The sequence below is a fragment of the Heterodontus francisci genome, chromosome 30 (genome assembly GCF_036365525.1).
Source record: "Heterodontus francisci isolate sHetFra1 chromosome 30, sHetFra1.hap1, whole genome shotgun sequence".
Lineage (NCBI taxonomy): Eukaryota > Metazoa > Chordata > Chondrichthyes > Heterodontiformes > Heterodontidae > Heterodontus > Heterodontus francisci.
The window spans coordinates 744751-769717 of NC_090400.1; the positions used below are offsets into that span (position 1 = coordinate 744751).

Consider the following 24967-nt stretch of genomic DNA (forward strand, 5'->3'; position numbering starts at 1 on the left):
AGGAGGGAGGGCGGTTAGGAGCGGCGGAGAGTCTGGTTTGAGTTCGATATTTGCTGATTGAGTCGTTGCAATGGCCGCTATCAAAGCTTTAAACCCGAAAGCGGAGGTGGCCAGGGCCCAGGCCGCACTGGCTGTTAATATTAGTGCGGCTCGGGGGCTGCAGGATGTGTTGAGGACCAACCTCGGACCAAAAGGGACGATGAAAATGTGAGGAGTCGCGGCCTAGTGAGCAGAATGAGGGCACGTGGTCTGAGCGGGGGGGATGGGAGGTTGGATCAGGGAAGGGATGGGGGAAATCGGAGGAGTGGGGTGAAGGCATGGGGGAATCAGAGCGGGGGGAAGGGATGGGGGAATCGGAAGGGGTGGGGGAATCGGAAGGGGGGGGAAGGGGTGGAGGAATCGGAAGGGGGGGGAAGGGGTGGAGGAATCGGAAGGGGGGGGAAGGGGTGGAGGAATCGGAAGGGGGGGGAAGGGGTGGAGGAATCGGAAGGGGGGGGAAGGGGTGGAGGAATCGGAAGGGGAGGGAAGGGGTGGAGGAATCGGAAGGGGGGGGAAGGGGTGGAGGAATCGGAAGGGGGGGGAAGGGGTGGAGGAATCGGAAGGGGGGGAAGGGGTGGGGGAATCGGAAGGGGGGGAAGGGGTGGGGGAATCGGAAGGGGGGGAAGGGGTGGGGGAATCGGAAGGGGGGGAAGGGGTGGAGGAATCGGAAGGGGGCGGAAGGGATGGAGGAATCGGAAGGGGGGGGAAGGGATGGGGGAATCGGAAGGGGGGGGAAGGGATGGGGGAATCGGAAGGGGGGGGAAGGGATGGGGGAATCGGAAGGGGGGGGAAGGGATGGGGGAATCGGAATGGGGGGGAAGGGATGGGGGAATCGGAAGGGGGGGGAAGGGATGGGGGAATCGGAAGGGGGGGAAGGGATGGGGGAATCGGAAGGGGGGGGGAAGGGATGGAGGAATCGGGGGGGGGGAAGGGGTGGAGGAATCGGGGGGGGGGAAGGGGTGGAGGAATCGGGGGGGGGGAAGGGGTGGAGGAATCGGAAGGGGGCGGAAGGGATGGAGGAATCGGAAGGGGGGGGAAGGGATGGGGGAATCGGAAGGGGGGGAAGGGATGGGGGAATCGGAAGGGGGGGGAAGGGATGGGGGAATCGGAAGGGATGGGGGAATCGGAAGGGGGGGGAAGGGATGGGGGAATCGGAAGGGGGGGAAAGGGATGGGGGAATCGGAATGGGGGGGAAGGGATGGGGGAATCGGAAGGGGGGGGGAAGGGATGGGGGAATCGGAAGGGGGGGGAAGGGATGGAGGAATCGGGGGGGGGGGGGGAAGGGATGGAGGAATCGGGGGGGGGGGGGAAGGGATGGAGGAATCGGGGGGGGGGGGGAAGGGATGGAGGAATCGGGGGGGGGGGGGAAGGGATGGAGGAATCGGGGGGGGGGAAGGGATGGAGGAATCGGGGGGGGGGGGAAGGGATGGAGGAATCGGGGGGGGGGGAAGGGATGGAGGAATCGGGGGGGGGGGGAAGGGATGGAGGAATCGGGGGGGGGAAGGGATGGGGGAATCGGGGGGGGGAAGGGATGGGGGAATCGGGGGGGGGGGAAGGGATGGGGGAATCGGGGGGGAAGGGATGGAGGAATCGGGGGGGGGAAGGAATGGGGGGGGAAGGGATGGAGGAATCGGGGGGGGGAAGGGATGGAGGAATGGGGGGGGAAGGGATGGAGGAATCGGGGGGGGGGGGAAGGGATGGAGGAATCGGGGGGGGGGGGGAAGGGATGGAGGAATCGGGGGGGGGGAAGGGATGGAGGAATCGGGGGGGGGGAAGGGATGGAGGAATCGGGGGGGGGGGAGGGATGGAGGAATCGGGGGGGGGGAAGGGATGGAGGAATCGGGGGGGGGGGAAGGGATGGAGGAATCGGGGGGGGGAGAAGGGATGGAGGAATCGGGGGGGGGGAGAAGGGATGGAGGAATCGGGGGGGGGGAAGGGATGGAGGAATCGGGGGGGGGGGAAGGGATGGAGGAATCGGGGGGGGGGGAGGGATGGAGGAATCGGGGGGGGGGGAAGGGATGGAGGAATCGGGGGGGGGGAAGGGATGGAGGAATCGGGGGGGGGGGAAGGGATGGAGGAATCGGGGGGGGGAAGGGATGGAGGAATCGGAAGTGGGGGAAGGGAAGGCATGGGGGAATCGGAGGAGCGGGGGGGGCATGGGGGAATCGGAGGAGCGGGGGGGAAGGCATGGGGGAATCGGAGGAGCGGGGGGGAAGGCATGGGGGAATCGGAGGAGCGGGGGGGGAAGGCATGGGGGAATCGGAGGAGCGGGGGGGGAAGGCATGGGGGAATCGGAGGAGCGGGGGGGGAAGGCATGGGGGAATCGGAGGAGCGGGGGGGGAAGGCATGGGGGAATCGGAGGAGCGGGGGGGGAAGGCATGGGGGAATCGGAGGAGCGGGGGGGGGAAGGCATGTGGGAATCGGAGGAGCGGGGGGGGAAGGCATGGGGGAATCGGAGGAGCGTGGGGGGATGCATGGGGGAATCGGAGGAGGAGGGGGGGGAAGGCATGGGGGAATCGGAGGAATGGGGGGGGAAGGCATGGGGGAATCTGGGGGGGGCAGGGCATGGGGGAATCGGAGGAGGGGGAGAAGGCATGGGGGAATCGGAGGAGGGGAGGAGGAGGGGGATTCGGGGGGTGGGAATGGGAACAGGGGAAGGGGATTTTGGTGGTGGGAGGGGGAGGAGTGTGGGAGGGGAATTTGGGGAGGAGGAGGGCGGGGCTGGGGGGAGGATGTGGATCGGGGTGGTGGTGGGGGGTGGAGGAGGGAGGAATTGGGTGTGGGGAATCGGGCAGTGGGGAGGAGGGAGCTCGGGGAGTGCAGTTTGCGGGGAGGAGAGGGATTGGGAGAAGGGGAAGGTTATGGAAGAGGTTTGGGGAGGGGAGGAGGATCGTGAAGGGGAGAGACATCAGGCAATGGAGGGGTGGGAATGGAGTCAAATCGGAGAGGAGGGGAGGAAAAATCAGAGGAGTGGGAAAGGGGGGAGGGGAAATCGGAGGGGATTGGAGTGAGGGAAAGGGATTGGGGGGTGAGGGGAGGGCAAGGGTTTGGATGGGGGAGAGTGTTGAGGGAAGGAGATTAAGGGAGGCGTTTGAATGGGAAGCAGGTAATCAAGAGGGGAGGGGTTTGGAGATTAGGGGAGGGTTTGGGTGGGTGAAGGAGGAGAGGGGTAATTAGTGGGAGGGAGGATCTGGGAAGGGAGAAGGGGCTCGTGGAGAAGAGAGATCGAGAGGGGTTTCGGGAGGGTGGGTGGGGCATGGGGTTTGAAGAGGGAGGGTCTGCTGACATTGATTCAAGATTCTGGAGTTTTCAGGGAATTAGTTTGAACTGTGAGTCACGTGGGCCTTATGAGCCTTCATCCAGTGAAGTGCTGAGGGAGCTATACATGTAATAATTAATGGTTTCATCTATTTCTATAGAAATGCTTGATTTGGAAAAATTTTACATGGTAAAATTGTAGGTGGTCATCATGTTTTCCTCTATTGTCCAGCGAAGTGGGACTGCCCTCACTTGGTTCTACTCTGACCTGTCCGATTGTAGTTTGCACATTTCTGGATGAAATAAATGCAGTTTGTATTTCCTTTTGGTTAATTTTTTCATGTCTCTTTGCAGGCTTGTTTCTGGTGCTGGAGATATCAAGCTTACCAAAGATGGTAATGTTTTGCTGCATGAAATGGTAAGTGTAGTATGGTTGCCTGAAAATAATCATAGTTAGAGAAGTGGGGAGAATGTAGTCACGTGAGCAGCTGCTTTGCTTGTAAGAAAATCATGCAATGCTATATCACTGCTGTAGAAGTAAATCATGCAAGTTTAAAGTATGGTAGAACTAATTGAAAAATAAGTAAACTAAGATGAGTTTAAAGATGTATTCTGCTTTAGTGGCTGATGTATTGGAACTTCCCCAGCTGACTGAAAACTGTAGAGAAACCTTTTCCCCTTCAAGTAAGCTTAAGCTGTACTTATCATAGGCCTGGGTTTTTTCGGTTTTTCTGAAGGCGATGAGATATGGTTCCACGGATGCTGATAGTTCATTCAGTTGGCATTGCAACTTGTAGTAATCTTGGATGCCTGACCTGTTCTTAGCCAGCGTCCACGCCTATGCAGTTTCAGCAAGTTTAGTCATCATCTGTCTGTCTTGGTTCACAGCCACGCCATATGTTGCCAACATCCAGAATCATTGCAGTGCTCTGTTATTCAAGCCATTTTATAGTATATTCATGGATTCTATCAAAATGATTTCTGCAACTGAGAAAAATTTGAAAAACTTGTATTGAAGTTCTTCATTTAATATTTGTAGGAGATCTGATTATTAAGGATGTGTTAGACTAGATATATATAAAAAAACAATTTCTATTGGTTGGAAAGTCCAAAACATGGGGGTATAATCTTAAAATTAAGCTAGGCTATTCAGGGATGGTGTTCAGAAGTACCTAATTCAAAGAACATGGAAATCTGGAACACTCCATTAAAATGCTGTTGGGGTGGGGGTCAATTTAAAAAATTGGGATTGAACATTTTTTGTTGGGGATGGTTATTAAGGGATATGGAACCAAAGCAGGAAAATGGATTAAGATACAGATTGGCCATGATTAGGTGTGTTCACAAATTTCACTATTGCAGCATTTTAAGAATCATGAATGTTGTGATTTCACATATTTAAATTGTGAATTTCATGGTGTTGCAACAAACCTTGAAAATGATCTATTTATACAAAAAAGACAAAAGAGATTTCTGGTTTCAAATGGCAATTATTATGTACTCAAAGACTATTGTAAAAAGCTGACTATAAACAGGTCACATTCTTTATTCACTGAAGTCAGTGGTTGAATGTGAGCATGGAACAAACTGCAATTGACTCTTCCTTCATTCCGTTTCTGAGCTGTGAACATCTGTCCATCTGTGTTTATACACAGCTCTCTCCACTTCCACAGAGTTTGTTGGAATTGTCAGATTCATGTACGCTAATCTGAGACTCACAATGTGTAGCAAAATCCTCGGTGGGTAGTCCTTTCGTAATTTATTTGCACTTGGCAAGCAACCACCATTTTGTACGTTACATGGAATGAATACTGCCACTTTTGGGTGATCAAGTTTTTCCAATGATATGTTGGCGCTTGCAAAAACATCCACCAACTGATGATTTTCTGAGCTCTCTGTTGACTTCTTAAAAAGAGAAGAAATGGTTGCTTTTTTTTGTGTTTTTGTTTTCCAGCAGTGCGGTGTGTCGGATATTCTCTTTCTGCTGCAGTGGCTTTCTGACCTCATATGCACTGAACTGTTGTCTGCCATGTGTGAAACATTGCAGCTTGTACAAAACAGTATACCACTATTGGCATGCAGAATTTGGCTTCCAAATTCTTTCACACAATGTGCTGCAGTAATGGTTGTGGCCATTTGTGATTTGCTCATTGTGGCACTTGTTTGCAAACACTTGAGACTGCTACTCTCAAACTGCAATGGAAGCCCTTCCCCCATCTACCAGTAAGCGAGTTGTGCCTTGTCAATCAGTACAGCGTAGAATGTTCGCAAAATGGCTGATTTCACGGAGGTCCCGAGTTTTCATGGTTATTACGCATTTTTCACCGCCGTGAATTTGGTAGGGGCCTAGCCGTGATCTAATTGGTGAAATAGGCTTGAGGAGCTGAATGGCCTCTTATGTTCCTTGATTTAATGAAAAATGATTTGATCTGTAAGATAAATAATGAATCCACACATGTCAGTGGGATTCAGATGTTCGAAAAAATATTGTTTTTAAAGATACCAATTATTCCATTGCAGCAAATACAACACCCAACAGCCTCTTTAATAGCTAAAGTGGCTACAGCTCAGGATGATATGACTGGTGATGGCACCACTTCCAATGTGCTAATTATTGGTGAGCTGCTGAAACAAGCTGATCTCTACATTTCAGAGGTAACAAACACATCATTTGGTTTTGTAAGTTAATAGGTTACTTTTGAGGTGCCTATGATATGATGTTCAGCAGATCTGAGTCAGGTCGGTATTTGTTTGAGGTAGCACTCCATAATGTGACGACAGGTTGTCTTATAGTGTCATTATGAATAGGAATGTTGGCCAAGGATGGCAGTTCCCATTCATAACTACTGTGGAATAAAATGTGTTACTGGCATGATCAAGCGTACCCAGATCACATACTTAGTAGCATTTAAGATTGTCACAGCATCTTCCCTTTTCAGCCAGAACTTCAGACTGATGTAAATAAAGATGATGTTGGCATCCTTCTACGAATGATGAACATGCAACAAGCAATCCATAAGGTGTTCTGATGAAAGGTCACCAACCTGAAATGTTAACTCTGCTTCTCTCTCCACAGATGCTGCCAGACCTGCTGAGTATTTCCAGCATTTCTTGTTTTTATTTCAGATTTCCAGCATCTGCACTATTTTTGCTTTTATTATTGTGCAAGTCAAGTGACTTACCTTGGGGAAAGTATAACTGCTAGGCTGCAGCAATCCACTGCTTTGGAGTACCAGCCTGCTCCAGCATCATCTCTGGAACTAGATAAGTGGATGTTCTGCATAAAGTTTTCATCAGTGAAGTTTCTACCATGATATTTTATGAGGGATGTACCATTTCTTTTCAGGGCTTACATCTAATCTAAACATAAGACCTAGCATTTATAAATACCTTATAGAAGTCAAGTAGGAACCTATTCCCTGGCTCTGGTATCATGTGTTCCTGGAGAACTTATTTGTACTGAAGTGTGACAGGGTACAAATGTTTGCTGGATGTGTTGTTTATAATACTGCTGTAAGTTAGATCATATATAATTTCTTGAGTTTAAACAGCAACTTGCTTTTATATGATGCCTTCACATAGCAGAATGTCCCAAGGCACTTCAGAAGCTATATCAAATGAAATTTGACTTAAGAAATAAGGTATTAGGACAGAAAATGTAGGTTTCAAAGAGCTTCTTTAAAGAGGAAAGAGGTGGAGAGGTTTTTTTTGAGGGAATTTCAGTGCTCAGGGCCTAGACAGCCAATAGTGGTGTGGTTAAAATCGGATGTGCAACAGACCAGAAACAGGCACAGATATCGTAGAGAGTTGTAGGGCTAGAGGAGGCTAGAGATAGAGAGGGATGCGGCCTTGGAAGGATTTGAAAACGAGGATAAAAATTGCACCATGATGTAATTTTGTTCAGCAAATTGAGAATTTCATTTTTATGAGGGATGTACCATTTCTTTTCAGGGATTGCATCCCAGGATTGTGACTGAAGGGTTTGAAGCAGCTAAGGAAAAGGCCCTTGAGATTTTGGAGCAGGTGAAAATAACCAAGGAGATGGACAGAGAGACTCTTATCAATGTTGCCAGGACATCATTGCGCACAAAGGTGCACAGAGAATTGGCAGATGTTTTAACAGAGGTATTCACATATTTAAAATTTGTTCTTCAGTGCAACGTCACATTTTGCAGTGATGCGAAATATTCAAGAGGTTATTTTTGCCGTTTAAAAGGAATTTCCCTCATTTCATTTCTGTATTAAATGCGTATTAGCAAGTAGTTAAGTAATCGGGTGTTTGTGCATGACTGAATTCTGCGTTAGCTCTTCTGTAGTTAAAGCAGTCAGACATCATGCTAGAGTATCTTCACTTTCTTGATTCATATTGGTGCTCTGTCCTGTCACAGCAACATTCAAAAGGTGAACACAAGTTTTTATGGATATGAACATTGCAAATTGCGTATATTAAAACATTTTTCTATTTCAAATTGCAGTGTTCACTTTCATATGGAAACTGACCATGTAAATTTGTCACATTTTAATTATATCCCAATGGAGACATTGCACACCACTGCTGGTGGGAGGATGTAATTACAATGTGACATCTTTATTTAGGCATGTTTCCACAATAAATGTGGATGTTGGAATTATACTGGATTTATATAAAAATGTGACTGAATGTCCAACTTTAAACTGCGGACTAAATTACGTCTGCACACCCCGGTCCAGTTATCCTGTGGTCTTTGGCCCAATGGAACACGAAATGGATTTATGTATTTAGTTCAATTTTTGGCAAGAATTCATAGGATAAGTGAAGTGATGTACTTTTAGGGTTACATTTTAATTGTGCAAAGATTTTCTGCTGGAAAGTATTAAGATTGTGATGTGTTGCTCAATATAATTGGTTGTTACAAGAACAGAATGTCCAACTGCTTGATACTGTTTGATCCCTTTTAGGCTGTTGTTGATGCTGTGCTGGCAGTGAAGAAACCAAATGAACCCATTGATCTCTTCATGGTTGAGATTATGGAGATGAAGCACAAAACTGAGAGTGACACGAAGTAAGTATCAGCCAGTGAAAATTGACTGCAATGAGTCGCTGAATTATCTATCACAACCTTTCATTTGATGGTTAGGTACCAGTTAATAATCAGACCACAATCTTGTTATAATTGGCAGTAAAATTTAAACAGGAAAGTTTAGCTCTAACACAAAAAAGTTTTGTTAATCGTAAAGGGGATCTTTGGAACTTTTTAGGTAGAATGCTTTTCTGCAGCTCTTCTGTTTACGGGCCGCTTGGTATGAATTTTAAGCGGGTTGGAGAAGGACAAGTATTCTGTTTCTACAGAAACAGCACCAGTGCTTTGGAATACTGTAGGCTGGGTTGCAGATTGACTGCTGAGTTTCTTTTTATTGTTTGCATTGTTGAACATTAGTTTCTGATTTTTCACTTCTGTTTTGGCTTTAACTTCTATTTTTTGTTCAATACGAGGTTTGGACTTGGGTTGAGGGATTATCTTAGGGCTGGTTTGAGTTAATAATAGATTTCTTAATTACATATAATTAACTCTTCTAATTTGATTTTTCTCTTCCTTAGTCAGTCGGACCAGTGCATAAGTTTTTACTAACGGCATGACTCTAGTGCAGTACAAAAGCTAGGAATGTAGAGTTTAGCCTTGATGGCAGTTTACCTTTGAGGTGCAGTTACCTGAGTTACATTTGTCGAGTTAAATCTCTATTTTTTTAAATTTAAGCTTTTATGGGAGACAGTAGTTCAGTACGGTACATGTCTTTGTTCATATTCCGGTCTGTTCTTTGCAATGTTGGATTCATCTGTGGCTGGAAAGACGATGTGTGCAGAAAATAGGTCTGAGTTCTTGCTTTCAAGCTGCAGCTTTTTGAACTGGGTAGATCGGGACGCACTATGTATGAAGGGTTCCTAGAATGCATATTTCAAGAGGTGATCACCTCATTGGCAGAGTGAGTTACTGGTAAATGAAATTGGCAGGGTAGGTGTATAGGAAAAGGAGTAGGCCATCCAGAACTGTGCACAGTACACCTGTAACCAGGGATCTTTACAGCTGTAGCAGAACTACTTCTGCTTTATATTTCAACCCTCTAGTTATAAAGGCTAACGTTGCATTCGGCTTTCTGATTATTTTTTGTACTTGACCACTACATTTTAGTCATGTGCATGTAAACCACATTAAAATGCATTCCCCAGTCTCGTACTTAGTTACTTCCTCACTGAATTCAATTAAGTTTGTTAGAGATGACCTACCTTTTTATTAATCCATGCTTGTACTCATCAGCTCAAAGTTCTAAGTGCTCAAATCACTCTATCCTTAATTATAGATTCCAGTAACTTCCTTGTAACATCTTTAGTTTCTCTCTCTCTCTCTCTCTCTGTGTATTGATGAAAGTGTTCCTTTCATTGTTATTCCCTTTTGACTAATGATTATAACTGGAACTTTTCATTTTACAGCCTGGTGAAAGGACTAGTATTGGATCATGGTGCTCGTCACCCAGATATGAAGAAAAGAGTAGAAGATGCTTACATTCTTACCTGCAATGTTTCGCTGGAGTATGAAAAGACGTAGGTGCAGTCAGGCTTTGCAATTCCTCAAGTTAAGCTGAATTAAAACCAGAAAAGCTGAGTCAAAGGTACCTATTTCCCTTGCAGCAACCTCGGCTGAGAACAGGAATTCAGATTAGGGGCATTGAATCTCCTTGTCTTGATGAATCTCTATAATAGCAACTTATATTAATAGAGAACCTTCAATGTTTAAAATATCCCAGGGTGCTTCACAGGAGCATTATAAAGTAAAATATGACACTGAGCCACATGACATATTTGGGTCAAATGACCAAAAGCTTGGTCAAAGAGATTAGGGGCCTAGGCAACTGAAGGTGCAGTTAAAGTCAGAGATGCACAAGAGGCCAGAATTAGAGGAGCACAGATACCTTGGAGGTTGTGTGGCCGGAGGAGATTACAGAGATGGGGAGGGGTGAGGCCATGGAGAGTTTTGAAAGCTAGGATGAGAATTTTAAAATCAAGACTGAAGGTAAGCATGCAGGTGCAACAGATGGTAAAAAGGCAAATGGTATGTTGGCCTTCATAGCGGGAGGATTGGAGTACAGGAGCAGGGATGTCTTGCTGCAATTATATAGGACCTTGGTGAGGCCACACCTGGAATATTGTGTGCAGCTTTGGTCTCCTTATCTGAGGAAGGATGTTCTTGCTATAGAGGGAGTACAGCGAAGGTTTACCGGATTGATTCCTGGGATGGCGGGACTGACGTATGAGGAGAGATTGAGTCGGTTAGGATTATATTCGCTGGAGTTCAGAAGAGTGAGGGGGTATCTCATAGAAAACTATAAAATTCTAACAGGCTTAGAGGGCCGAATGGCCTGTTCCTGTGCTGTACTGTTCTTTGACAGGGTAGTTGCAGGAAGGATGTTACCGATGGTGGGGGAGTCCAGAACCAGGCAAAGGATACAGGATAAACATTTCAGGACTGCGATGAGGAGAAATTTCTTCACCCAGAAAGTGGTGAGCCTGTGGAATTTGCTACCGCAGAAAGCAGTTGAGGCCGAAACATTAAAATAAAAGCAAAATACTGCGGATGCTGGAAATCTGAAACAAAAACAAATGCTGGAGTCACTCAGCAGGTCTGGCAGCATCTGTGGAAAGAGAAGCAGAGTTAACATTTCGGGTCAGTGACCCTTCTTCCGAAGAAGGGTCACTGACCCGAAATGTTAACTCTGCTTCTCTTTTCACCGATGCTGCCAGACCTGCTGAGTGACTCCAGCATTTCTTGTTTTTGTTTGAGGCCGAAACATTGTAGGTTTTCAAGAAGGAGTTAGATATCGCTCTTGGGGCGAAAGGGATCAAAGGATATGGGGGGAAAGTGGGAACAGGTTACTCAGTTGGATGATCAGCCATGATCATAATGAATGGTGGAACATGCGCGAAGGGCCGAATGGCCTACTGCTGTCCTATTTTCTTTGTTTTTTAAGACATTATTTGACTGGGAGCCAGTGTAGGTCAATGAGCACAGGGGTGAAAGATAAACAGGACTTAGTGCAAGTTAAGACCCAGGCAACAGAGTTTTGTATGACCTCAAGTTTATAGAGGGTAGGATGTGGGAGACCAGCCACGACTGGTTCAAATAGTCAAGTCTAGAGGTAACGAAGGCATGAATGAGGGTTTCAGCAGTTGAGCTGAGACAGGGTGACGTTATGGAGGTGGAAATAGGCGGCCTTGGTGCTTTATAATTCTTTAATAATCTTTAAGAGATTGTAACTTTACTATAATTCTAATGGTATTCAAAATGATGGCTGATCTAGATTGCTAAATTAAAACTGATAGCCACAAATATTCAGTGTCGTATCAATCAATTTTACTGGTTTGAATAAGGCTTGATACAGTTTTCACTCTATTAGTATGTTACCTCCAAATATCCTGCAATAACAAATCATTTTTATTTGCCCCCCCAGAGAAGTAAACTCCGGATTCTTCTACAAAAGTGCTGATGAAAGGGAAAAGTTTGTACAAGCTGAGAGAAAGTTCATTGAAGACAGAGTTAACAAAATTATAGCACTAAAGAGAAAAGTTTGTGGCGAGTCTAATAAAGGATTTGTACTTATTAACCAAAAAGTGAGTGCTTTGGCATAATTTCATTATACTTTTTCTTCCTTGCCCATCTTTGCCCCCTTCCCTCTCATGAAGATGTTGACTCCCTGAAGTTCAGTTCTGACTGCACTGGTCCTTTTCTAATCACCTTGCCCTAAGTAGCCATTAATTCAAGCATGAATGATGACTGCAAGTATCAGCAAATTATTTAACTTACAGCCATGGCTACACATTTTTAGTAGGGGGTCACTGGATAACAGTTATAGAATCCCGTTTTTAAAAACCCAAAACCCCCCCCCCAACCACCATCACAAAAGGAGCAATTGCACTTCCTCAACTGCTTCGGCTGAGATTTTTAAAAATGTTCTAATTAGCTCTAAATTACTCGACCTAATGTTTGAGCAACAATAACTTGTCTATAAACATATTTGTAATTAAATTTCAAAAAATATTTCACCCTTTCATAAAAATCAACTCAACTGTAAAATTGCTATAGCAACAGTCAGTCTTTCCGGTTTTCAGGTGAGGTTTTGTATTTTGCTGCCGTGCTTCTGACTTTCAGTTGAATGTGGCAGGGCAGTTGGTTTGATTCCGCTGTTTCTATCTCCATATTTTTATTCCCATCAGTTTATAGATTCAACTTGATGTTTCAATTAAAAATTTACTCTGGATTTATTTATCTCAGCCTGCTCATCTTTATTTTACATTTGTGACTTGACCGATCTAAAAGTTAAATTTGACAGATTTTAATTTTTATTTGACAGGGTGTTGATCCATTATCATTAGATGCATTTGCAAAAGAAGGCATTGTAGCACTGAGAAGAGCAAAGCGAAGAAACATGGAGAGGTTAGTTCTGTTAAATACATGTGATGCTCTGAAAGCACCTATTAAAAGCAGTTGTCTTTAGTGGTTGTCTTCCTGTGGCAGAAAATAAGCAGGGTACATTTTAACATCAAGTTCGGAACTAAACAGGCATGTCCGCAGTGTTCCGTGCCACTGATTGTCCAGATGTTTTGGCTCATTAATGGAAACTGGTGAAGTAGACCAGTTGCATGGGTTGAAATTCTTCCAGTTGGCTCTAAATAACCCCACAAACCAATGCTCTAAAGAGTAGAATGTTTGTAGCTGGAAAAATTGTGGGAACGTTATCTGTGATACTGATGGCTTGTATGGTTTTTGCCTATTAGCATAAATTAGAGGTAAGTCACTCTTTGTAATTTTCTTGTAAATGCTTGCTATTGTTTCTGCAACAAAATGTACGAATTTGTGTCTTTGATCTCTGATCAGGGCTCCCTAAGCCTTAAAATAAAAGCAAAATACTGTGGATGCTGGAAATCTGAAATAAAAACAAGAAATGCTGGAAATACTCAGTAGGTCTGGCAGCATCTGTAGAGAGAAGCAGAGTTAACGTTTCAGGTCAGTGACCCTTCAGAACTGGCAAATATTAGAAATGCGAGGGATAACAAAGGAGGTGTAGATAGGACAAGGTCACAGAATAGCTGACCAGAAGGTCATGGAGCAAAGTCTCCATGACAAATATGTTAATAAATATGTTAATAGTGTGCTGAAAGACAAAGCATTAGTACAGATAGGGTGTTAATGGACTGAAACTTCAACAGCCGCAAGTACAAACATGAAAAAAAACAGTGGGTAAGCAAACTGAACAAACTAAGATGAAATAAAATAAACACAAAAAAAATTATATATAAAAAATAAAAGTAAAATGGGGAGGGCCTATCATGCTCTGAAATTATTGAACTCAATGTTCAGTTCGGCAGGCTGTAGTGTGCCTAATCAGTAAATGAGATGCTGTTCCTCGAGCTTGCGTTGATGTTCACTGGAACACTGCAGCAATCCCAGGACAGCGATGAGAGCAGGGGGGAGTGTTGAAATGGCAAGCAACCGGAAGCTCAGGGTCATGCTTTCGGACAGCTATTCTGTGACCTTGTCCTATCTACACCTCTGTTATCCCTCGCCCATCCCGGCTTTACTTGCTTATAACCTTTCGCATTTCTAATATTTGCCAGTTCTGAAGAAGGGTCACTGACCTGAAACGTTAACTCTGCTTCTCTCTCCACAGATGCTGTCAGACCTGCTGAGTATTTCCAGCATTTCTTGTTTTTACTCCCTAACCCTTAGCCTTCCCAGAATGTACCTAAGCATGGGAAACATTGCAAAAACTAAAACATGAAACTATACAATAACAAATTATTGAAGTCATATTGTTCTACATCCAACAAATTTATATAGTGACTTCATGAGGCAAAATACCCAAAGGCACTTAAGCAACAATCAATAAAAATGTTGACAAAAAAAAACACAAGGTGTTCTTAGGACAGCTTGTCAGAGATAAGGAGCATCTTAAAGGAGAGAGACGTGGAGAGGTTTAAAGAAAGACTTGCATTTATATAGCACCTTTCAAGACATTCTAAAGTGCTTTATAGCCAGTGAAGTACTTATGAAGAGACTGTTGTAATGTAGAAAATGCGGCAGCCAATTTCTGCCCAGCAAGCTTCCAGAAACACAGATGGATTGATGACCAGATAATCTGTTCTTAGGGATATTGATGGATAAATATTAGATAGAACACCAGAAATAACTGCCCTGTTCTTCAAAGTCGTGCCATGAAATCTTTTATGTCCATAAGAGGGTAGATGGGGCCTCAGTTTAGTGTTTCATTGGAAAGCTGGCATCTCCCTAAGCTGCAGCACTCCCTCAGTACTGCCCTGGAGTATCAGCCTAGAGTTTTGTGCTTAAGTCGATAGAGTTGGACTTGAACCAACTTGCTACCAGTTGAGCCAGGGCTCACATTTCAGGGAGGGAATTTTGAGCTAAGGGGCAAGGCAGCTGAAAGCACGGCTGTCCGTGATGGAGCAATTAAAATCAGGTAAGCTCAAGAGGCCAGAGTTGGAGGAGCAGTGATCTTGTAGGGTTGTAGGAGGTTACTGAGATAGGCAGATGCGAGGGCATGGAAGGATTTGAAATTTTAGAATGAGAATTTAAAAATTGAGGCGTTGTCTGATCGGTAGTCAGTGTTTATCAGTAAGCACAGGGGTGATTGGTGCACGGGATCTGGTGCGAGTTGAGATATGGGCAGCAGAAGTTTGGATGAGCACAAGTTTATGTAAGATGGGAAATGAGAGGTTGGCATTGAGAGTATTGCAATAGTCAAGTCTCGAGGTAACAGACATAGATGAGGATTTGAGCAGCAGATGAACTGAGGCAGGAGTGGAGTGGAGTTGAGTTGGAGGTGGAAGTGGACAGTCTTGGTGATGGACCATCGTCAGTCCTAAAACATTAACTGTTTCTCGCTGCACAGATACCGCCAGACCTGTTGCGTATTTCCAGCATTTTCTGTTTTTAATTCAGATTTCCAGCTTCTGCAGATCTTTTGCTTTTCAAACGGTGTGGCTTAACTTCAGACAGTTGCCAGGGAACGAGGAAACGGTGGTCTGAGAATTGAGTTAGTGGTGGGGACCAAAGACTTCAGTCTTCCCAATATTTAGCTGGAGGAAATTTCTGCTTATCCAGTACTGGATGTCAGACAAGCAGATCTGATGGTGGTGGTAAGGTAGAACTCTGTCCTCAGCATATACCTGGAAACATATATTGTGCTTTCGGATGATGTCATACATTTCTCAGATACTCTCTCCTATGGTATTTAGACAGGAATGAAACAACAAATCTTTTCACAGCAGAGTGTAGGAAAACAGTTATTAACAGGTTGGTAGTGGGAATGCCAATTCTGATTCAAGGCAGAAAGCACACAGTCATAAAATCTTCTCTTACAGTCACAAATGCTCCCATTAATACTAATGTTTGGAGATGAGGCAAAGAATGTTAAGATATACAATCAGTGTAATACACAAGTGTAGAAAAAGGAGCAACTTACCGTGGGAATAACTAACAGAGCATCTGCAAATGCTTGCATTCCAAAATTTGCCCTTTGGGAATAAATAAGTGTATTATGTTCCAATAGTCTTTGAGGATTTCTGTAAATGTCAAACATCCAGTTGAGCTGAAAAGTCATGGGGAAGGTGGAGTGCTGATTATGGCAATGAATTTTTGTGAGCCATGTCCTGGATCTTTCAAATGCTTGATGACTTGCATTTTCTTTGCCAACGGATTTTTATGAAGCTTATTAACATTGATTTTTGCCCATTTTCTTAAGTCAGCAGCAAAAAGGGTATTTAGAATTTCCGTTCTAATCATAGGAAATTTCTGTTTTCCTTTCTCCTATATATTCCTAAATATTTTATGGTTTAAGAGGCATTGTGAATGAACTGCTTTAACTTGTGACTTTAGCTTCAAGTCTTCCTCCCTCTTGAATTCCCTCCCTAAACTTCTCTCCACCTCTCTATCTTTTGACAATCCTCTAGAACCCACCTTTGACAAAGCATTTGGTCACTCCTGTTGACCCATCATGACTTGTGAAGCGCTTTGGGGTGTTTGTCTGCATTAAAAGGTCTTATCTAAATCGAAGTTATAATTTGACTTTAGTGGTCTGAGCCTTATGGGGCAGTGATATTTTACAGTGTGTGCCTAAAACTGATGAGTTTTGAATATCTTTGTACTAATGTCCACTTAAATATTTCAGGTTGACACTTGCTTGTGGAGGTATTGCAATGAATTCTGTGGAAGACCTTACCCCAGAGTGCTTGGGACATGCTGGACTTGTGTATGAGCACACATTGGTGGGTGTTGCTATTCGCTTTTACCCCCACGGTACTAAAATTAGTTTATACTGTGACACAAGACATGTTCCCGTATAGAGCATTAAGATTTGGCTGTCAGTTGCATTCATGGCATTAAATATAGGTTTCGACTGTGAGTTGTATACTTTCCTCTGAGAAAACTGAAGTCAGTTGCAAGCAAGCTTTTGGCACTAGGTGGCAGCTTTGGTTCAGTAGGACTACAATTGCCTCTGAGTCAGGTTGAGTTCCTACATGCTCCGAGGGCTTGAGAACATAACTCTAGGCTGACTTGTCAGTGCAGTACAGAAGGCGTGGTGCATAGTCAGGCATACCATCTTTCAGATGAGATGAAAAATTGAGGCCGCCTTTGCTATCTCAAGTAGATGTAAAAGAACCTATTCAGAATAGGGGGGGTGTGGCTGTGTGTCATGTGTTCTGTTAATGATTGTTTTCGAGAGAAACTTCCTTGAGACTCCACTTGTTAGTGTTGAGATTCAGATCTCTTCCATCGCAAAGAATGCATTAAATACTTTCTTTTGAATACAGGGCGAAGAGAAGTTCACCTTTGTTGAGCAATGTGATAATCCTCGGTCGGTGACGCTGCTTCTCAAGGGACCAAACAAGCACACTTTAACACAAATCAAAGATGCTGTGCGTGACGGTCTGCGTGCTGTAAAGAATGCAATTGAGGATGGCAAGTGACTAATTTAAATGATTGAACTCTGTAAATACTGAACTGGGTACAATTCCTGCTGCTGAGTTCAGATCCTCTTCTTGATGGAAAGTGTTACCTGAGCTTATCACATGGAAAATGTAAGCCTGAAAGAGTATCTTGCACTCCTACTTCAGCTTCAGTAAGAACATGGTCCAGAGAGACCAGAGGAGATAGTTGCAGCCTGTCCACAAATTACATGTCATACACTACAGTGTCAAACGATGTTGTAATAAAATGGAACTTCTTTATGGAATGTGATAATTGCGGTACTTGACCCAGACTTGATGGCTTCCCCCTTTGCATTGGCATTGTAAGTTCTAAAAATGTATTTCGTCATACTGTAAAATCTAGGTATATTGTGTGATAAAGGATCGAAATGAGTTCCAAGATTTTTGCCCATTGACGAGCTTATTGCAGCAGCTTGTGCAATTGAGATCAACTGTTGCTTCAGTAACATGCAGCATTTGGGGAGCCAGTTTTCTTGTGCAGCAATCAGATGAAATGGCAGTAAAATTGGTGTTTGTTGCTTTTTCATAGGTTGTGTAGTAGCAGGTGCAGGTGCATTTGAAGTTGCTGTAGCAGATGGTTTGATCAAACACAAGGCCAGTGTAAAGGGCAGAGCACAATTGGGTGTGCAAGCATTTGCAGATGCTCTATTGGTTATTCCCAAGGTAAGTGACTCCTTTTTCTACACTTGTGTATTGTAATGATTGAATGTCTCAATGTATTCTATGCCTCATTTCCAAACACCAGTATTAATGGGAGCAATTGTGATTGGAAGAAAAGATTTTTGTGACTATGTGCTTTCTGCTTTAAATCAGATTTGGCCTTCCTAGCCCCAACCTGTTTACAGCTGTTTTCCTATACACTGCTGTGAAAAGATTTGTAATTTGTATTTCTGTCTGAAAGTACCCGATGAATGATATGGTGATGTAGAACAAGATTTTGTAGTTGTAATTTAGTTATGCTTTTTGCAATGTTTAAAATTTAAATCTTTTAAACAAGAATTGATACTTTTAGCTGTGTAATCTCAATTTGAACAAGATATATAATTCTATCACTGCTAAGGTCATGATATTTGCTGAGCAAGTAATTAATAACCATTTGTTTCAGGTACTTGCACAAAACTCTGGATATGATGCTCAAGAGACTCTTGTAAAAATTCAGACAGAATATTCTGAATCGGGTCAGCTTGTGGGTGTAAACTTGAACACTGGTAAGTTAGTACATGAAGTACTACAAAGAACAGTACAGCACAGGAACAGGTCATTCGGCCCTCCAAGCCTGTGCCGATCTTGATGCCTGCCGAAACTAACACCTTCTGCACTTCCGGGGCCCACATCCCCCTATTCCCTTCCTATTCATATATTTGTCAAGATGTCTCTTAAACGTCGCTATCGTATCTGCTTCCACCACCTCCCCCGGCAGCAAGTTCCAGGCACTCACCACCCTCTGTGCAAAAAACTTGCCTCGCACATCCCCTCTAAACTTTGCCCCTCGCACCTTAAACCTATGTCCCCGAGTAACTGACTCTTCCATCCTGGAAAAAAGCTTCTGACTATCCACCCTGTCCATGCCGCTCATAACTTTGTAAATCTCTATCATGTCGCCCCTCCACCTCCGTCGTTCCAGTGAAAACAATCCGAGTTTTTCCAACCTCTCCTCATAGCTAATGCCCTCCAGACCAGGCAACATCCTGATAAACCTCCTCTGTACCCTCTCCAAAGCCTCCACGTCCTTCTGGTAGTGTGGCGACCAGAATTGCACGCAATATTCTAAGTGTGGCCTAACTAAGGTTCTGTACAGCTGCAACATGACTTGCCAATTTTTATACTCGAAGCCCCGACCAATGAAGGCAAGCATGCCGTATGCCTTCTTGACTACCTTATCCACCTGCGTTGCCACTTTCAGTGACCTGTGGAAATTGCTAATGGCCAATTAACCTATCAACCTGCAAGTCTTTGGCTTGTGGGAGGAAACTGGAGCACCCAGAGGAAACCCACGCAGACACAGGGAGAACTTGAAAACTCCACACAGGCAGTACCCAGAATTGAACCCGGGTCGCTGGAGCTGTGAGGCTGCAGTGCTAGCCACTGTGCCGCCCCAAAATGCATTACCTCTCATTAGTCCGGAATAAACTCCATCTGCCATTTCTCCGCCCAAGTCTCCAACCGATCTATATCCTGCTGTATCCTCTGACAATCCTGATCATTATCCGCAACTCCACCAACCTTTGTGTCGTCCGCAAACTTACTAATCAGACCAGCTACATTTTCCTCCAAATCATTTATATATTATACTAGTTTAATATTTTTTAAAGTAATATATAAAGTGAGTTGTTTGGTTTGATTTTCATAACCGCATCAAGACCTGTTTCTTGAAACTCGCTGTGGCTTTGCATAGATTAAATTCTTGTCTGTAGGTAGAAAAGAAGTGGCTGGCTTTATTGCTGAATTGCTTTTCTATGTATTGGCCTCAATCCTGATTCAACATTTTATCTTCCACAGGTGAACCGATGCTAGCAGGAGAAGCTGGCATTTGGGACAACTATAATGTCAAAAAGCAGCTTCTTCATTCATGGTAAGTGAATGGAATTATATTTTGTTCTGGGAATGCATCGTCATCCTGATGTTAAGGCTTTGCTAATGGTGCAGAGTGGTAAGTGTGAGGTGTAAAACTTTGTGGAATGTGATTTTTGGAGTATACCTGGCCATATCTAAATTGTCGATTTGGGCAAATTAGGCCCCACTCTGAATTTCATGAAATTCAGGCTCTACAAATAGAGACTGTTGGATATTGACCATCAGCTTGAGATGTTCCAAATAGGTGTGGCTCTTTTCCTCGGAAGTGGTTACCACAGATGAAGTTTTGTTAACGCCAAATCCTTCCAAGCCACCAGAGAAGATATCTGCTGTTTCAGTGCGCAGACCTTTCAAGCTATGTTTGCAAAAGGCAATACCTTCATCACTTCATCAAACAAGGCATTAAGCTTGATAGGGCACAGTCTCCACTGAAATCCCTTGAGAGCAGATGGCCCAAATGGCCTTCAGGGCTCCTTGCATTAACTTGGTGGACTACATGAACAAATGGGGATTTTTATTGATAGGCCCTTGAAGAAGAGGTTTGAGTTAATTCTGGAGAGCTAGCACAGATTTGTAAAAGGCAGAACATGATTGACTAAGCTAAATGAACTTTTTGATGAAGTAACAGAGAAGATTAATGAAGGGAATGTGTTGGATTTTGGCTATATGGATTTTAAAACATTTGACAAAGTACCACATAAAAGGCTGGTTAACAAAATTGAGGCTTATGGAATGGGAGGGTCAGTGTCAGCTTGGATAAACAATTGTCTTAAGGACAGAAAACAGTGAGTCGTGGCAAATGATTGTTTTTTTTTCCAGACTAGAGGTGTTCCCCAAGGGTCAGTGTTCAGACCACTAATTAACTTGGAAATTGGAGTACAGAGCAAAATTTCAAAATTTGCTGATGATACCAGACTTGGGGGTAGGACAAACAGTTAAGATGATACTCGTCAACAGCAACAGGACATAGGCTAGACAAATGGGTGGACAAGTGGCAGATGGATTTTAAAACAGAAATGTGAGTTGATGCATTTTGGCAGAAGGAATAGGGAGAGGCAATGTAGACTTAATGGCACAATTCCAAAGAATGTATGGCGACACAGAGAGACCTGGGGGTTTAGATGCATAGATCTTTGAAGGTGGCAGGACATATTGAGAGAGGTGTTAGCAAAGCAAATGGGATTTTGGACTTCATAAATAGCGATATTGAGTGCACATGCAGGGAAATTATGCCGAACCTTTATTATACAACCTGGATGACCCACAACGAGAATATTGCATTCCAGTTTTAATTACCACACTATAGGAAGGATGTGAAGTTTCTTGAGAGGGTTCAGAGGAGATTTACCGGAATGGTTCCAGGGATGAGGAAATTTAGGTACAAGGTTAGGTTGGAGAAACTGGGGTTGTTCTCCTTGGAGCGAAGGAGATTTGATTTAAGATGTATTATTCTGACAGGCATGAGGTCGACAAAGAAAAGCTGTTCCCATTAGCTGATGGTAACAAGGACTCTGGGGACACTGACTTAAGGTCAAGAGAGGCAGGGGGATATAAGGAAGAAGCTTTTTACACAGCAAGTGGAAATGACCTGGAAAACACGCGCTTTGAGGGTGATGAAAGCAGAGATGATTGATTTCAAAAGGATATTGGATGGACACTTGAGGGAAATAAACTTGCAGGGCTACGGGGACAGATCAAGATAATGGGACTGATTGGATTGCTCTACAGAGGGTATAATCTCCTGCTGTGCTGTGATGACTTCATGTGTCGGTGCTATATGGGAATAGACATTTTGCACATATGGCATTGTGTAGCAGCCCAAAGTGTCTGCCATTTTAAAGGAATACAAACACTGGGAGAGACCAGGGATAGACCTGGAAGTCATGAGTATCTGCATGTTGTCTCTTCGTTTTCACTTTCAAGAAATGTCCTGTGTGTCTCATTCATGATGGGCCTTCCATCTAGTATGAGGGAGCCTGTTGACAGCATTGCCTTAGTTGGTCCTTATTTGCTGATCCCTCTTCATTCAGCTGCCACATCCTCTTCTTGGAGAGTGGCCTTCAGCCTCAAATGAGGCTAATCTGCTTTAATGCACCTCCTGTAGCAGGACTTCAAGTTCTTTAAGGGGAGCAGTATTGTCCACATGTCTCCATTGTTTACAGTTAATCCACTTCTGACCCCACCACTGCTTCCTCTTCAATAACTCGGTGCAGCCCTTTCAGCTGCTGCTGATCTGGTTCTTATGCCACCTAGCAAATAATGTTGCACACAAAGCTCTCTGCCCAAGTTTCATGTGCCATTAGTTTATTCAAATTAGAGAGAGATACTCCTGTTGGAACATGTAGTACAACCCACCCTTGGCCTCATTTTTTTCCCAATGTTACAACCAGGGATTTTTGGAAACCTCTAACTTGTTTGCAGCTGGAACACTTGAAGCAAACTATAAATCTATAGATAGCAAATATTTGATTTGTACTTTTTGGGATTAGGCCTGTCATTAGACAATAAAGCAATAATTACCTGCTCAAGCGATGCAGAGTGACTGACGTTGAGAATGCAGCTTTAGTACAATAAAGTCCTGTATCCTATGGGTAATATCAGTCAGAGGCTTACCTAAGGACTAGATGCGATGCATCCAAGGATACTGAGATGTGAGAGTGGAAATTGCAGAGGCACTGGTCATAATTTTCCAGTCTTCCTTAGACTCAGGTGGTGTCAGAGGAATGGAGAATTGCAAATGTTATTTCCTTATTCAAAAAAGCGTATAAAGATAAGCCCAGAACAACAGGTCAGTCAGTTTAACCTCGGTAGTGGGGAAATTTCTAGAAACAATAATTTGGGACAAAATTAATAATCACTTTGGTAAATGTGGGTTCATTAAGGAAAGCCAGCACGGATTTGTTACAGAAAAATCATTTTTAACTTACTTGCTTGAGTTTTTTTGAAGAGGTAACAGAGAGGGTGGATGAGGGTAATGCTGTTGATGTGGTGTACATGGACTTCCAAAAGGCACTCGATACAGTGCCACAACAGACTTGAGTAAAGCTCATGGAATAAAAGGGATAGTAGCAACATGGATGCGGAATTGGCTGAGTGATAGGAAACAAAGAGTAGTGGTTAATGGATGTTTTTCGGACTGGTGGAAGGTTTGTAGTGGAGATCCCCAGGGGTCACTGTTCGGACCCTTGCTCTTCCTGATATATATTAATGACCAAGACCTTTGGTGTACAGGGCACAATTTCAAAGTTTGCAGATGATACCAAACTTGGAAGCATTATGGACTGTGAGGCGGATAGTGTAGAACTGCAAAAGGACATTGACAAGTTGGTGAAATGGGTGGACAAGTGGCAGATGAAGTTCAATGCAGAGAAATGTGAAGTGATTCATTTTGGTAGGAAAAACATGGAGAGACAATATAGAATAAAGGGTACAGGAGCAAAGAGACCTGGGTGAACATATGCATAAATCTTTGAAGCTGGCAGCTCAGGTTGAGAGAGCGGTTATAACGCACACAATATCCTAGACTTTCTTAATACGGGCATAGAGTACAAGAGCAGGAAGGTTATGTTGAACTTGTATAAGACACTGGTTTGGCCTCAGCTGGAGTATTGCGCCCAGTTCTAGGTGTCACACTTTAGGAAAGATGGAGAAGTGGAGAAAGTGCCGAAAAGATTCACGAGCATGGTTCCAGGGATGAGGAACTTCAGTTTTATGGCTAGATTGGAGAAATTGAGACTGTTTTCCTCGGGGAGAAAGAAGGCTGAGGAGATTCGGTAAAGGTATTCAAAATCATGAGCGATCTGGACAGACTGGATAGGGAAAAACTGTTACCATTCATGAATGGATCAAGAACGAGAGGGTACAGATTTAAGATAACTGGCAAAAGAAGCAATGTTGACATGAGGAAAAACTTTTTCACACAGCGAGTGGTTAGGATCTGGAATGCACTGCCAGAGAGTTTGGGGGAGGCACGTTCAATCGAAGGGAATTAGACTGTTATCTGAAAAGGACGAATGTGTAGGGTAACGGGGAAAAGATGGGAAATGGCACTAAGTGAATGACTCAGAGAGCTGGTGCAATCACACTGGCCGAATGGCCGCCTCCTGTGCTGTAACAATTCAGTGAAGTTATTAAAAGGTGTATACGTGATGAAAATAAATGCAAACATTTTTATATTTAGAAAGGAACTAGCTAATTATGATTTTTAACTTATTAAAAATCTATCAACTTCATATTACATTGGTTTAACTGTACAAGAAACAAACTGCTCAACAGGAAAATCTTTTGTTTTTCAGCACTGTAATTGCTAGCAATATTCTCCTTGTTGATGAAATCATGCGAGCTGGAATGTCTTCCCTGAAAGGTTAAATGAAGATGGAATTCCTTTATAGTTGAACAAATCTTGTTCCTTCGAGTCTAGCATATCACTGTAATGCAGCCAACTGACTGAAGTTGCTTCAGAAATAAGTTTAACTAAGGTTGAAGTTTTCCATTCTGTGGCGATAAGAATTTGCAGAGGCAATGTGCATTTTCACCAAGGCTTTTAAGTCATTGGCAGTAACCTATACATTATAAGCATTCTTGTTTCATGATTATTTATGGTGAAGAATACAAACATGTTATGTTCAACTAAACAGTTTAGCTTCCCAATCTTTGTATTCAAGTGTTCAATAAACTTGGTTGTTTTGCAAATGAAATTTATGCATCTTGATGTGGTATTTAATAGAAAACTCTAGTTTAGTGATACAGCACCGAGTCTGTGCCGACCTTCAACCACCCATTTATACTAATCCTACACTAATCCCATATTCCTAACACATCCCCACCTGTCCCTACATTTCCCTACCACCTACCTACACTAGTGGCAATTTATAATGGCCAATTTACCTACCAACCTGCAAGTCTTTCGGCTTGTGGGAGGAAACCGGAGTACCCGGAGAAAACCCACGCAGACACAGGGAGAACTTGCAAACTCCACACAGGCAGTACCCAGAATTGAACCCGGGTCGCTGGAGCTGTGAGGCTGCGGTGCTAACCACTGCGCCACTGTGCCTCTACTTA

At 43.8% G+C, this 24967-nt stretch overlaps 1 protein-coding gene and 1 non-coding gene across 2 annotated transcripts; both read left to right on the forward strand.

Annotated features, from left to right (window-relative positions):
- Positions 1-24603, forward strand: cct6a (chaperonin containing TCP1, subunit 6A (zeta 1)). Its single transcript, XM_068010015.1, has 14 exons — positions 1-207; positions 3652-3715; positions 5818-5952; positions 7249-7422; positions 8236-8339; positions 9764-9874; positions 11779-11938; positions 12679-12761; positions 16513-16609; positions 17156-17303; positions 17862-17995; positions 18438-18540; positions 19832-19904; positions 24202-24603. The coding sequence occupies exons 1-14, from the start codon at positions 71-73 to the stop codon at positions 24272-24274; spliced, it is 1596 nt and encodes a 531-aa protein (XP_067866116.1). The 5' UTR covers positions 1-70; the 3' UTR covers positions 24275-24603.
- Positions 7581-7710, forward strand: LOC137346917 (small nucleolar RNA SNORA15). The gene has a single exon (XR_010968822.1). It is a non-coding gene; the product is annotated as a small nucleolar RNA SNORA15 (small nucleolar RNA).
- Positions 24604-24967: the final 364 nt, after the last annotated feature.